General features: G+C 44.5%; 1 protein-coding gene across 1 annotated transcript in view; it reads right to left on the bottom strand.

Annotated features, from left to right (window-relative positions):
* LOC124788784 overlaps positions 1–12,359 on the bottom strand; it is a 192,438-nt gene extending 180,079 nt beyond the window's left edge. Inside the window, exon 1 of the mRNA XM_047256067.1 lies at positions 12,324–12,359. Within this exon, the coding sequence (XP_047112023.1) occupies positions 12,324–12,338 (15 nt within the window). The 5' untranslated portion in view covers positions 12,339–12,359. The remainder of the gene's footprint in view (positions 1–12,323) is intronic.
* Between the last annotated feature and the right edge of the window lie 4,033 nt (positions 12,360–16,392).

The following is a 16,392-nucleotide window of genomic DNA, read 5'->3' as shown; positions in this document are numbered from 1 at the left end:
GGAATTTAGTGTGTTACGAGCATACAGGTTTATTCATAATGTGTCCAAGATACAACCACAAGCAGAATACAGCAATGGTGCGTTTGCTTCTTCTTTATCTTGTCCATCCTTCGCTGGCCACAGGCACATACTGTTATAAAATAGCTTCTGCTTGTAAGGTATGTATTGCAGAATTTTCATTACATCGTCTACATTCTTTTTTATATTGAAATAAGTCTGCTGTAAGTTTGCTTATCTGGACACGATCCTTTCTCTTACTCAATACGCATCTGACGAGCAGTTCTGTTGCTGGGACCTGACCCCCTGTTGTAAAAAACGTTGCGTACAGATATAAAGACTAGTTATCTCCAGTGAAAGTAATTTTTAAAAAAGTGGACATGATCCCTTTTCAAAGTCAATGTTCTAGTGTAATGTGATCCACTGGAAAAGATGAGGGGGTAAAGTCTCGGAACGTGTCGTGGTAGAAAATGAAACTCAGCGACACAGATAATTATTTTAATTTATAAGTATGTTGCTTTCAGAGTCATTTACGAGACTAAGAAGCTTTCATCAGCCCGCAGTTCATCGTCTAGTTTGAATCTCTGAACTGTTGACAAAAATCTGATGTAAAGACGGACCACAACAGCTTATTCGTCCAAAATGCGGCAGCCACGCGATGGCGAGCGGCTTGCGGAGCCGTGTGACCTGTAGTCGAGAGCCCGAGCGTACGGTGGAGAGCGTCATCATTGCTAAGTGCTGCTGCTCGCCGGCTGCAGTGTGGACAGAATGGAGCACAACGAAAGTGCGGGCACGCAGGCCGGGGACGCGGACTTGGCAGCGCGGCCGATGCCGGGCCGGGCCTCTCCGCGCTGTGCTGTGCTCTCTCCGACGAGAGCCTTTGTTGTCCCGCGTCCAGGGCGGAGTTTCACCGGGAGATGAGCCAGCGGGGCGCAGCCGGCGCCGCGGGTCGTCCAGAATGCCGATGAGCCGCGCAGTGGGCGTGCGTCGCGAAAGCCATCCGCACTGCACTGCCAGCTGCCACCGGCGCCCCTTCTGATTAGGCAGCCCTCTGTGCCTGTCTAGCGCAGGTGGCACGAAATAGGGCTGCGCAAGTAACGACTACATTTTGTACCCTACGTATACGGCGTTGTCGAGACACATATTCGTAGAAAAGTATTTGTTACGCGTTACCTTTGTCGCGGAAAGGCAGCGAAGAGAAAATTAATCAAGTTTTTATATCTGACCAAAAGTATTTGGACACCTATTTGCTGACGTCAATATCGGTTGTGTCCACCATTCGCTTTTATGACGGCTTGATCTGTCCTGGGGACGGTTTCAGTGAAGTGTGTCAATGCCTGTGGAGGAATGCCAGCCAGTTCTTCCAGAAAAACCGAAACCACACAAGGCAGTGATGTTGGACTAAATGGTTCAAATGGCTCTAAGCACTATAGGACTTAACATCTGAGGTCATCAGTCCCCTAGACTTAGAACTACTTAAACCTAACTAACCTAAGGACATCACACACATCCATGCTCGAGGCAGGATTCGAACCTGCGACCGTAGCAGCTGCGTTGTTCCGGATTGAAGTGCCTAGAACCGCTCGACCACAGCGGCCGGCAGTGTTGGACTCTGAGGTCTGGAGCGAAGCCGACGTCCTCATTTATTCCACTAATTTCAGGTCGGGTCTCTGGGCAGACTGGTCCATTTCAGGAATGTTGTTGTTGTTGTTGTTGTTGTGGTCTTCAGTCCAGAGATTGGTTTGATGCAGCTCTCCATGCTACTCTATCCTGTGCAAGCTTCTTCATCTCCAAGTACCTATTGCAGCCTACATCCTTCTGAATCTGCTTAGTGTGTTCATCGCTTGGTCTCCCTCTACGATTTTTACCATCCACGCCGCCCTCCAGTACTAAATTGGTGGTCCCTCGATGCCTCAGAACATGTCCTACCAACCGATCCCTTCTTCTAGTAAAGGTGTGCCACAAATTTCTCTTCTCCCTAATTCTATTCAATACCTCCTAACTAGTTATGTGATCTAACCATCGAATCTTCAGCATTCTTCTGTAGCGCCACATTTCGAAAGCTTCTATTCTCTTCGTGTCCAAATTATTTATCGCGCACGTTTCACTTTCATACATGGCCACACTCCAAATGCTTTCAGAAACGACTTCCTGACACTTAAATCTATACTCGATGTTGACAAATTTCTCTTCTTCAGAAACGTTTTCCTTCCATTGTCTGTCTACATTTTATATCCTCTCTACTTCGACCATCATCAGTTATTTTGCTCCCCAAACAGCAGAACTCATTTACTACTTTAAGTGTCTCATTTCCTAATCTAATTCCTGCAGCATCACCCGATTTAATTCGACTACATTCCATTATCCTCGTTTTGCTTTTGTTGATGTTTATCTTATATCCTCCTTTCAAGACACTGTCCATTCCGTTCAACTGCTCTTCCAAGTCCTTTGCTGTCTCTGACAGAATTACAATGTCATCGGCGAACTTCAAAGTTTTTATTTCTTCTCCATGGATTTTAATTCCTACTCCAAATTTTTCTTTTGTTTCCTTTACTGCTTGCTCAATATACAGATTGAATAACATCGGGGATAGGCTACAACCGTGTCTCACTCCCTTCCCAACCACTGCTTCCCTTTCATGCCCCTCGACTCTTATAACTGCGATCTGGTTTATGTACAAATTGCAAATAGCCTTTCGATCCCTGTATTTTACCCCTGCCACTTTCAGAATTTGAAAGAGAGTATTCCAGTCAACAATGTCAAAAGCTTTCTCTAAGTCTACAAATGCTAGAAACGTAGGTTTATTGTCCACAAATTATGGCCTCGTAGATGCTGCTTTATGTCAGTGTGCATTCTACTTCTGATCGCCCCTTATACACCAATCATCGTCTCCGAACTGTTTCTCTATTGTACGAGTACACAACGTTGTGAAATGTGTTCACACTGACCCGCCTTTTAAAATTTTACTATGCGCAATGAGAGGACCACACCTAACCACGAAAAACACCACCATACCATCAAATCACCAGCTCCGAACTTTATTGTTGACACTATACATAATGGCGGGAAATATCCCCACGCATTCGTCAGACATTCTTCTCTCGGACTGCTAAGGGGTGTACTGTAGTTCACCACTCCAAACCACTCGTTTCCAGCCATCTACTGCCTACTGGCGCTGCTCTTCGCATCACTTCAAGCAGCACACTGCACTGACTGCACAAGGCTGTACCTAATGAGGAGCTACCGCCCCATTATTCTCCACTCTTCTTAACTCCTTGCCCACGGTGGTTGTGCTAATTGGACTGCTGGTAGTACTTCGGAACTCGCAAGAGATTCCGTCTGCTTATTTCACGCTGTTTTTTTACAAATACCCTCCTAATGTTCGACGGTGTCTGCCAGATCTTGGTTCAGATGTGGTTATTCCTTCGCGTTTCCATTCCACAGTTGCATCACCAATAGTCGACTTCGACAACTTAAGAAAGGTTTGATTTGTTACTCACTTGGCACCCAGTGACTAGTCCACAATCGACGTAAATGAAATCTCCTGGCTGACGACTTCAGCAGTTACTGCATCTGTGCTAACAGAGTACTCCCCGTCTCCTTTTATACGGGGGTGTCCACCTGTCGTGACATCTAGTGGTCAATTGCGAGCTACCTACGGATGTCCAGATACTTCTTATCAGATTGTCTATCTATTCGATGTTGTCGAGAGACGTACACAAAGTGTTCGATACTCATTTATTTCGTCACTGAATGGCACTGAACCAGAAGTATATAAATCATTTGTTCAGCAAATGCGTGCAGAAAGAATATTATGTAAAGTTACTAACTGTAAAGCGGCCTGCGTAGCCATGGTCACAAACGTAAAGCATGTGGGTGGCGGTCGAGTCAGAGGTACGCCGGTTCGAATCCTGATGGTGTGGAATTTGCGCTGCCATAATTTGGCCTGCAAGGGAAGGAGAGTTGGTGGTGAAAAGTTCCTGATCACCTGTCTTTGCACCAATGTCCTGGATTAAATTCCAAATCTCCCCGCAGTGTCACATGAAGGGAGGGTATATGACACAGTCGATCTTGATGCGTCCGTCGGATGGGGGCGCTAAACTAGGCGGCCTTCACTGGCGCTTTTCAAGAGGCGTAGGCTTTGTGCCCACATTGGGTTTTACCCTCTCCCTTTCTTTCATCCATGACAACACAAATTCAAAAATACGCCGTACACGGCGCAGTACATATTTGCCACTTCATAACAGGTCGGGGGAAGGTAACGCCAAACCACCTTCACAAGGACCTTGCCAACAGCTGCAACATATGGTTCCTGCATCTGCCTGCCTTACTCTCAATTCATGAGTGTGGAACCACTTTGACTTTGAGATAACAGTAAATACTGCAGAAGTCATTTTAAGGATCTTTGTCATTCTTAGTCATTTCTCAACACATTTATTCCACAATGATTTTTGTGCTGATAATGGAAATCAGTTTTAAGTGAACTGTGATACAAAGTCACAACACGAGACACAAAAATAACGTACATGTAGGCGTTGCCTCCTTCTTCAGGGTTCAGAACGCAGTTATATACTCTGCTAGTAAGACATTCAAAAAGCTCCCACTGACATAAAAAGTAAATTAAAACAATTGCCTGTGTCACTAACTTTTTATTTTCTCCCAAGGAGCGTTTCGATGGCTTTCATCCTAATCTTCAGATGGGTCAGTAAATTTCATTGCATTTTTATTTGCTGGATTAAGCCATGAAACGAAAATGTAATTTGATAAGCTGATCCAGATGAGGGAGGTAAGCCCTAAGGCAGCGTTGTTGGAGGAAATAAAAAGTGACATGCAGATCATCGTTTTACTTAATCTTTTATATCTTGAAAATTCGCAAATCATAGTCCGGCACGAATCACATAAAGTTCCCATCTATCATAAATCAACGCACTGCGAATCTCTACGAATTCAAATGAAAATCAGGAACATACCTCACTATCCGCTCTTTCTACAAGTTAGATGAATATCTAGATTCAGGGACTGAAAAGCTCTGTTAGTTACATAACAAGTAGCAATGTTATAATGCCGTATGTCAAGTAATAACGTACTATAAATAGGACTCTGGAGAACATTATGAGGGAATGGTACAGGGAAACCCTTAAATATATAAGAATTGGAACCAAAAAAGGTGAAATAAACTTAAATTATTTGGGATTCGCAGATGACTTATTCGCTAAAAGCATTAAAGAAGCCAGAAATAAAACAACAAGTGTTATATAGCACGAAAAGTAGGATTCTAGATATAATTAAAAAATACTGAGATAATGGAAGCAGATCCATTAATAATCAACCGCGTAACACCAGATAACAATACATATAGTGAAACACGTTAAATACCCATGAGAAACTATAAAGTGCAACTTGGAAGAGAAACCTGCGTAACAAGAAAGAACTAATAAAATAATAAAAGCTCAAAAATTAAAACATTGTAAGACGGTGGTTCAACCAGAGGTGATATGCAGAAGTGAATCTCCTTTCATAATCACTCAGAAAAACAGAATAGACGAAACGCTAAAATTAGAGAGAAGAAGAGCTAGAGCATACATAAATAAGAAATATGTGGATAGTTCGTAGTTTATTATGACCGCAGTTAACAGATTAAGATGTCTTTGTCCCGCTTTGTCTCATAGTAAAAGATACCTTGACTCATTTCACGGCTATGAGAGTTCTCCTCCTTGATGGGATCTACGAAACAGATTGAATAAATGAATAACTCATGTGGCCATTACATATAAACTGTCGTGACAGAACTCATGGGATAGCGATATGCACATATACTGATGGCGGTAGTATTGCGTACACTAGATATACAAGGGCAGTTCATTGGTGGAGCTGCCATTTGTACTCATGTGATTCATGTCAAAAGGTTTTCGACGTGATAATGGACGCACGACGGGAATTTACAGACTTTGAATGCGGAAAGGTAGTTGGAGCTACACGCATGGGACATTCCATTTCGGAAATCGTTGGGGTATTCGATATTCCAAGACCCTCAGTGTCAAGAGTGTGCCGAGAATATCACATTTCAGACATTATTCTCAACAGGGACAACGCAGTGGTCGACGGACTTCACTTAGCGACTGAGAGCAGTGGCGTTTGCTTAGAGTTATTAGTGCTAACAGACAAGTAACACTGCATAAAATGACCGTAGAAATCAATGTCGGACGTACGACCAACGCATCCGTTAGGATAGTGAGGCGAAATTTGGTGTTAATGGGCTATGGCAGCAGATGACCGACGGGAGTACTTTTACTAACAGCACGACATCGAATGCAGTGCCTCTCCTGGTCTCGTGACCATATCGGTTGGACTACAGACCACTGGTAAACGGTGGTCTGGTCTGATGAGTCCAGATTTCAGTTGGTAAGAGCTGATGGTAGGGTTTGAATGTGGGGCAGACCCCACGAAATCATGGACTTAAGTTGGCAATGAGACACTGTGCAAGCTGCTGGTGGCTCCATGATGAGTTGAACTGTGTTCAGACGATATGGGCAGTTCCCCCTCTGGTCCAATTGAACCGATCATTGACTGGCAATGACTAAGTTCGGTTTCTTGGAGACCATTTATTTTCTACATACTGATGAACAGTCACTATGGCTGTTGTAGCATTAATGGGAACAGCTGAAGTTGGAAGAGTTGAGTCGTTGTCTTCACTACATATAATGAATTAAAGACCGCCGCTGTGTTTTTCTATTTGCACGTGAAGGCTCATCTCAGGAACTATTGTAGGAATTTTAATACGGTTTTTACTAATGCGTAAACTGATTCACAAGGAAAGTGTGTATGTGTTGTTTATTACCTAGACCAGTCGTAAATACTTAATTCCAAACAGAATCGCCACGCCTGCCCTCGGGTAGGCCACTATATGAAAGGGTAAGGCACGACCACGTAACTGTCACCGAGCGGTGGAAATTGCGTTCGAACAGATTGACGTGTAGTTCTGCTACAATCCCCGTTTTAATACCGTGGGGTAGGGAAAAAGTCGACAATTTTCTGTATGGCGGAAACCGTAGCGTGTTAAAAGATGGAGTAGAGAGTTATGAATATTGCCGACTCCTCCCGAGCAGGACTTGAACTGCATACGGGAAAGAAAACATGGTGAATGAGAAAATGTATCCAATACTTTACATCACTATCGACTTACTCCTATGAGGGTAAGAAATTGGAGGAAAATGAAAACTAGTGATCCGACAAAGATGTGCGGGAAAGGAAATAGGTGAGTAGCGAAACGTTTCCACTACTCTCAGTACGTTGAGGGTAACGAACTGGAGGAATGCGAAAACTACTGACTTGGCCAGAGTCGGGCACGAACCACGCGCGGGGAATAAAACATACGAGTAACGAAACGTTTCAGGTAATAACGAAACGGCACTTCCAGCAGTGTGGAATACCTGTTACTGAGTAACGAATATATACGATACGCAACAGCCCTACTACGAAATTCTGTACAGGCAGGCAGGTGCTCGAAATAAGTTCTTTAGGCTGCTCCCAGCGACATATTTTGGGCAGCTGCGCGGACGCGATGATTCCATACGCACTCCACTTCAGGTGAAGGTCTTCTCTTTCTATTTCATTTTTCTTTTCTGCAGAACGATTTGATGGCGTCCTCCATCACGCTGCATTTTCTGCTGTTCTTCTCTTCTCTCCATACATATACCACCCATCAATAATCTATTTTTCGTGTTCTAGTCTCATTCCCCCCTATAATTTTCCCTTATACTAGGCCCTCCAGGGTCAAGTTAACTATTCCTTAAAGCACATGCTAGTAACCAATACATTTTTCCGGTAAGGTTCATCCGTACATTCTTGTCTCCTGTTTTTAGAGTGCCACTCTGTTTTGTACTACGTCTTAATTTTGAACACAATTGTCTGTGAGTAGACTACCTAGATACACATCTTTGAGTCGCTACTAACTCTCATGGGGGTACAGTCTGTTGCATAACAATACTGTTGCACTATAAAAGAGACTTAGAAAGTAAAGCAGCTCATAGTCTGACGTTCTTACGACATTGTAATTCCCAGAGACAAAGCGCTCAGTTCCATACTGAGAGGGTCAATGGCAAATATACTGCAATACTATTCTCAAGTCACCCTGAGCTGAGTTCCAGAAACAGAGTCCATACAGTCGTCAATATCAACAGCGTCATTTAAGAATGCATTCTAGGTTGCTGTACCTTGAATATTCAGATGGTCGGAACTAGGAACGTTCTTATTTAATGGTATCCATTGCACATGACTCTCAATTAGAATTAATCACGACCACTAACGGTTCTTAACACGTCAGTAGATTAATTTAATCATTTGGAGCAGACGCGCTTCATTTATGTTTACACTTATGTCGTTGAACGCGAAATTCGTTTCACCAGTAGAGTGTTTGTTAGACTGGGAGCTGCTCCAGAGCTTTGGAAAGCTATTTCATTATTTAATCATCCTTCATTTTATGCCATAGAGATCAAATTAAACCTGTACATGTTGTAAAAGAGTGGTTACTTGTAGTCCTTTCAGACATGAGACGAAACTACGAGATGTATTCCGTAAGTCCGATCGGTCGAGAAATTGAAACCACAGTGAAAATCAAAAGTGTTTTATTTAGAATACTTAGCCACACCTTCCAGTAACGTGTCTACATAGTCGCCGCTTCGTCTGAGTCATTTGTCGTGGCGTTGTACCAACTCTCCAATACCCTCGTTACAGAAGCAGCCGCCTGCATTTTTCGCCGATTCTCTACGCTGATCTGCTGTTTGTTGTTTGTACCAAAACGTTGACTTCATAGCCAGTGGTTCATGTCAGAAGAGATGAAAATCAGAGGGAGCTGAGTGCGGGCTGTATGGAGGGCGATCAAACACTTTCCATCGAAAACGCTGCAGGGGCGTCCTCATTGCCCCTACAGACTGCGGCCGAGAACTGTCATGAAGAAGCAAATGCATGACAGTTATAATGTGCAGGCTGCATCTTACCAGGCGAAATCTCTCACGGGCACTCAAACTTGGCGGGAGCCACTCTTATCTAGGCATTTTTCCGCGCTCACTGTGCACTCGGAACTGAAAAGGCAGGCGTGACGCGATAGGCGGGCATACTAGAGTCACTGTCCAACACAACTATGCAAAGATTTATCGCATTTTCACTATGGTTTCCATTTCGCCACTGTTCGGACCTCACTTTCGGAATACGTCTCGCATTTAAGCTTCTTAAATGAAAATGCACATATGTAATCAGTATTGATTGGGCATTGTAAACGTAAAGAAGTTAACATCACCCGAGAATTAGGCCTCAGGCGTGTTTAGACTGGCCGACTGCTTCCCACAAAGCAGTACGATGAGCGATCTACGATCGCTGGACATGTGATCAGCATGTAGCCACTCCCTCCAGTCGTTACTTTCAGTATGTGAATCCTGGTTGTGCCGCTGCTTCTTTATTCAAGTAGCTCCTCATTTGTCCTCAAGAGGATGAATGGACCCCGTACCAGACCTTCCTGCCTCAGAAAAAACTCGAGGAGTACTGGAAATCGAACCCGGTCCTTCCGCACCGAAGGCAGCGATGCAAGCCACTTTTTTAAAAAAAATCTTTCGTCTATGGAGGTGGGTGATAGACAGCCGTTAATTCAATTATCATTCAAGATTTGACTAAAGCATCCATTAATAGACAGACAAAAAAGTAGATAACTTTTAGGAAGAGAATATTAAACGTGAGTCAGCTATAGCCGTGAAAGCGAAAAGATCCTGGCAGCCTAGCGCTGGTAACGGGGTTGGCTGTGTTGTGGCAGCAAGCCAGGGATGAAACTCGCGACTCCTCCCAAAGTCCCCCCCCCCTCCCCTCACTCCACAATCCCTTGAGGCTGCAAACAGTAATCAGTGCCAAGTGTCCCAGTGTTGTCTCTTGTTGCGTGACGGCACGCATTTCACCTTTTCAACCGCGCTCCTTCGTTGTGCCGTTTGCCAATACTGGAAAATCAGGACAAACATTTTGGAATGATTGCCACCGAAGCTGTTATTTCACTCTCATCATCAAAACGAAAGAGACGTTTCCAGGTCTCTATGCATTTCCTCTACATGTGGCCCGGTATAGAATTTTCATGGTTGTTCGACGTGTTTTCAGAAAACTTCCGAAATAATCCTTCAGGAAGACTTCAAACGAATCTGGTTCCAATGACTGTCAAAAATTAACCAATGATATACACGTAATGCGTTCGATGTCCACTGCAAGCTCAAATTCATCCCTCCTCCCAGAGATTAGCTGCGTGAAGTTACATAGCTGGCAAGGATATTAGCGATGTTTTAGTGAATATCAGCAACAGTTTATCGATATTTTTAAATGGGCTTCAGAATATCAGTAATTAATAACCGGTTGACTGTAAATGGGGATATGAGGTACAGATTCTGACATATAACACGCACTGCACTTAGAAAACTTCCGAGGGCGTGGTAGCTGTCAATATATGATGCATTGTTTAGGTTGGTTCACTGGGGGGAGGGGACCAAACAGCGAGGTCATCGGTCCCATCGGTTTAGGGAAGGATGGGGAAGGAAGTTGGCCGCGCCCTTTCAATTGAACCACCACGGTATTTGCCTGAAGCGATTAAGAGAAATCAAGGAAAACCTAAATCAGGATGGCCGGACGCGAGTTGTGCTCCCGAATGCGAGTCCAGTGTGCTAACCACTGCGCCACCTCGTTTGGTGATTTTTTAGGAACTGTAACATCTAATGTTAACTGAATCACGTTAATTGGGAGCTAGTGTGAAAATCCTCAGGAGTATAAGCTCGAACTTGCTTCCTATTCTTCCATTTCTCATCAAGTTAACCAACTCAAAAATTTATTACGCAGTTTCCTTTTAAACTTCTCAAGTTGCAGGTGTACTAGTAGTCACACGTACACGTTAATAAATAATCATTACTTTATTATTACGCTCATTTTGAGTATAGCCCATCGAGAGTGTATTTGTGAACAAAATTTAACTAAAATTACTTCGTGTCATACAATATTCGTAACAAGTTGCTTTAATAAGTAACATGTGTGCTGCGATTACATCTTCACAGTAACAAAATAAAAAAAAGTTTTACGTTGAAACACGGTACTCAGTTCATAAAACCAAAGCTTACCTATTTATAAGTACACTGTGTTTCCTATGAGAAAAGTTATAGTCTGCTAAGCAGCCTTCTAAGCGGCGCACATGAAATCTAAGTTTCAGGACTTTATTAAGTATTTTTGTAACAGTGATACCTAGTCAAGAACACACATAACGCAGCAGTTACTGTCCCAAGTTTGTTATCAATGGATATTATCAAAAATGCTATCTCCCAAATGTACAAATGTCTAGTAATTGAGTTAATGAACTATAGGACGTGTACATCGAATTTTTATTTTATCGTTCGCCAATGTTCACAGAACTGTAAGAAAAGTTTATCTTTTACGATACTGCAGTTTCAAATATACTATTCGACACACGTAAATATTAACGTGATGTTATTAGATGTTTGCAAGTCTCTGATTGACTACAGTCCTCTGACTACATCTTTGCGAATAATAGGTAAAACGCATTGCGTCGTGAAATATCATTAATCATCTCTCATCAGTAGTACCACGCGTGTCGGAAAGCCTCTCAGCAAAGGGAAAAATAGATATTACATTTTATACTTTAGAACAAAGAGCTCGCTTCATGAAACTAAAGATTACCTACTTCCAACTACAATTAAGTCTCCGTGAGAATGGTTATACTCTGTTAAACAGAACTACATATTCGTGAAAATTGTATGTCAGGGCAATGGTTATTATTTTGTAAGAGTGTTAACGAGTCAGAAGCACACGTAACGCCGCAGTCACTGTCTCACAGCACTAATAAAACCACCACCACTTCAGTGTATTTTTTTTAATGGATTACAACTGATTTCAATTGCAAGTAATGTAGTGTCGTCGTAGATAACTATTGAGGTCGCAAGAAATTCATATGTGATGATGAACTCGTAGGTGGGATGCCAAGAAAATTTTGCCTAAAGTGCTTCAAGTTATGTCCCGGAACATTTCTTTTTCTGATTTTGGCTTTCACAACTCTTCAGAAAAAGCACGACCGCGCTTTTGCACCTGCACAAAATATCGGAAGCAGTCGTTCACCCATTTATTCGAACTTCCATTCCACAAGACAGACTTAATGAAATAATTCGCCACTTCAAGAACACGTGCCTTCAGGTCGTTTACGAAAAAACAGATGAAATGCATTCCACTAACGCCTCGCGGTAGACGCAGGTCCGGCAGTAAACACAACACGGGAGCCACAGCGTTTCGGCGCCACTCACCTGCGCCGTCGTCATGTTCGTCGCTCAGTCGTCGCGTCGCCTGTTGTGGGGAGTCTAGGCGTCGGGGCGGGCTGGCTGGCGTCGTCGCGCGTGTCTCGGTACCCTGCGGCTCCGTTCAGGCGGACAGCATGCCGGACGCGGACGCACTCGCTCGCACACACACACACCACGGGCAGCAGTGAGGCGCGCGCCCGCCCGGCCGGCTATATAGCCGGTGACCCACATCGCCCCTCCACGGGCCAGCGCGGTTTCCCTTTCCCATTGCCGCGGCCGCCGGTTTCCATCTCGTCGGCGGCATCCCCCGCCCTGCGGGGTGCGCGTCCTTCCACCAGGTGCATCGCATTCCGGACCGTACGCCACCGAGCCTTGCTGCAACCTGAGGCGATTTCAATTCAGGACTACGACGTAACTCACCTGTATGCTTACACAGAGGACCAAACCGTTCAAGAACTATATTTTTTCAAGTAAAATAAACAATAATACAAACTCAGAGTAAGATCAGGGAACTACTGTACTGCTGGCCAGTAAAACAGCAATCCCAGGAAAGGAAAATAACGAAGTGTTGCACATTATAGTAGGAAGATTGCGTGATGAAATGTGTTGTGATTTGGTTCAAATGGCTCTAAGCACTAGGGGACTTAACATCTGAGGTTATCAGTCCCCTAGACTTAGAATTACTTAAACCTAACTAACATAAGGATATCACACTTATACATGCACGAGGCAGGATTCGAAGCTGCGACCGTAGCGGTCGCGCGGTTCCAGACTGTAGCGCCTAGAACCGCTCCGCCAGATCGATTTGTACTGAGCTTGGACGAGAGATACAAGTACGTCGTTCCATGCTGCTTCAGTTCTGTGACGAAGATCGTCAGTTGTGCTAGTCTCTCGGCGTCCCATGACCACATGTTCCCAAGGAGTCAGAGAACTGGAGAATGTGCTGGCCAGGGAAACAGTCAGGTAAGCACTGTCTACTATTTGCAATCTATAACTTGGCATTTTGCTAGTCGGTTGACTGTTTGGGGGGGGGGGGGGGAGGGGGAGTCGAGCTAGCGGGTACGGCCTGCTGGGGGGAAGAGGTGGAGTGCAGGAGGGGCACAAGCTCCACCTCCATGTACTGTCAGTACACAAACCGGTGTTTTCAGCTTCCACAAGCTCCTGATAACCGGCTTCCTTTCCTAAACTGGGGTAAAAGATAACGCCTATGATGGACTACCAACCGCATCGTCATTCATTTTCGAAAAGGTCACAATCAAAATAGCGAAACAAAACACAGGCTGCGACAACACAGCTCAGCGCTAAAACTGGCGACAATGCAGTCAACAGCGGCATATAGTAACGAAGTCTTCCGACTGGCGCCGACTGCTAGCGATCGACGCTGGGGAGTCCGCGTGCCGAGTTATAGATCTGACACACACATACATTAATGTAGCCACCTGCCACCATTCACAGACGGCACGTGGCACCACTGGCAAAGGAAGGTATATAAAGCACGTTGGGGGGGGGGGGGCGGAAACAGTGTGCAGCCGTTCTCGTAATGCAGCGACAGACCGATTAAGGTCATGATCGTTGGCTTTCACGCCAAGGGTGGAAGCATTCCCGAAACGGCTAAGTCTGTCAACTGTTCGCCTGCCGCCATGGTTAGAGTATTCCGTAATGGCAAAATGACGCTATCCAAAATCGGCGCCGAGGCAACTGTGTTGCAGCACTGGCCCCCTAATGACAGAGGTGAACGACTGCTGCAGAGATGCGTATAGGCGAATAGGATTGCAAATGTTGAGTAACCGACCGCCCAGATGAACTAAGGGGCTCCTGAACGACTGTTTAGCGAACGGTGCTGCGTATCGACCTCCTCAGGAGGCGCCTGGTTCATATACCCATGCCAACTGCTGCTCAACGGCGACGAAGGCTAGAATTTACACGGCGATAGCGCCACTTAACGTCTACTGAGTGGAGACAGGTGGCCTTTGCAGGTAAATCACGTTTTATGCTCCATCGGACAGATGGATATTATTGTGTGTGGTGTGAAACATCTCATAAGCAAACAGACGGCAACAATCGTCGGAAGGCTCCAGGCCGCAGGGGGGAGTGTTATGCTCTAGAGAATGTTTTCATGGCATTACCTGGATGATTTCGTCATTGCGTAAGGCTCAGTGGATCAATACAAGTACGCATCTATCCCTGGGAACCGTACCACAGCCCCATGTAGTTTGTGCTTCCTCGCCACTATGGCGTCTACCAGCAGGACAATTCAACGTGTCACGCAGCTCGCAGTGTACGTTCGTCTGTGTACGAGCACCAGGATGAGTTTATAGTACTCCTCTGGCCACCAGACTCCTCGGATTCAAACCCAATGGAGTGTCTATGGGACCATCCCGACTGGGCTGTTCGCACCATGAATCCTCAACCGACGCAATGCAGCCAGTATCAACCACATCCCTGTCATCATGTTCGAGGACCGCATTCACTAGCTGGCCGATGTGACCGAGCGGTTCTAGGCGCTTCAGTCCGGAGCCGTGCTGGTACTACGGTCGCAGTTTCGAATCCTGCCTCGGGCATGGGTGTGTGTGATGTCCTTAGGTTGGTTAGGTTTAAGTAGTTCTAAGTCTAAGGGACTGATGACCTCAGATGTGAAGCCCCATAGTGCTTAGAGCCATATGAACCATTTGTTGTTGTTGTTGTGGTCTTCAGTCCTGAGACTGGTTTGATGCAGCTCTCCATGCTACTCTATCCTGTGCAAGCTTCTTCATCTCCCAGTACCTACTGCAACCTACATCCTTCTGAATCTGCTTAGTGTATTCATCTCTTGGTCTCCCTCTACGATTTTTACCCTCCACACTGCCCTCCAATGCTAAATTTGTGATCCCTTGATGCCTCAAAACATGTCCTACCAACCGATCCCTTCTTCTAGTCAAGTTGTGCCACAAACTTCTCTTCTCCCCAATCCTATTCAATACCGCCTCATTAGTTACGTGATCTACCCATCTAATCTTCAGCATTCTTCTGTAGCACCACATTTCGAAAGCTTCTATTCTCTTCTTGTCCAAACTGGTTATCGTCCATGTTTCACTTCCATACATGGCTACACTCCATACAAATACTTTCAGAAACGACTTCCTGACACTTAAATCTATACTCGATGTTAACAAATTTCTCTTCTTCAGAAACGATTTCCTTGCCATTGCCAGTCTACATTTTATATCCTCTCTACTTCGACCATCATCAGTTATTTTACTCCCCAAATAGCAAAACTCCTTTACTACTTTAAGTGTCTCATTTCCTAATCTAATCCCCTCAGCATCACCCGATTTAATTTGACTACATTCCATTATCCTCGTTTTGCTTTTGTTGATGTTCATCTTATATCCTCCTTTCAAGACACTGTCCATTCCGTTCAACTGCTCTTCCAAGTCCTTTGCTGTCTCTGACAGAATTACAATGTCATCGGCGAACTTCAAAGTTTTTATTTCTTCTCCATGGATTTTAATACCTACTCCGAATTTTTCTTTTGTTTCCTTTACTGCTTGCTCAATATACAGATTGAATAACATCGGGGAGAGGCTACAACCCTGTCTCACTCCTTTCCCAACCACTGCTTCCCTTTCATGCCCCTCGACTCTTATAACTGCCATATGGTTTCTGTACAAATTGTAAATAGCCTTTCGCTCCCTGTATTTTACCCCTGCCACCTTCAGAATTTGAAAGAGAGTATTCCAGTTAACGTTGTCAAAAGCTTTCTCTAAGTCTACAAATGCTAGAAACGTAGGCTTGCCTTTTCTTAATCTTTCTTCTAAGATAAGTCGTAAGGTTAGTATTGCCTCACGTGTTCCAACATTTCTACGGAATCCAAACTGATCTTCCCCGAGGTCCGCTTCTACCAGTTTTTCCATTCGCCTGTAAAGAATTCGCGTTAGTATTTTGCAGCTGTGACTTATTAAACTGATAGTTCGTTAATTTTCACATCTGTCAACACCTGCTTTCTTTGGGATTGGAATTATTATATTCTTCTTGAAGTCTGTGGGTATTTCGCCTGTCTCATACATCTTGCTCACCAGATGGTAGAGTTTTGTCA

This window comes from Schistocerca piceifrons, chromosome 3, assembly GCF_021461385.2.
Source record: "Schistocerca piceifrons isolate TAMUIC-IGC-003096 chromosome 3, iqSchPice1.1, whole genome shotgun sequence".
In the NCBI taxonomy this organism is placed as follows: Eukaryota; Metazoa; Arthropoda; class Insecta; order Orthoptera; family Acrididae; genus Schistocerca; species Schistocerca piceifrons.
The sequence above is the reverse complement of the archived record's forward strand: the minus strand, read 5'-3'. Positions and strand labels throughout refer to the sequence as shown.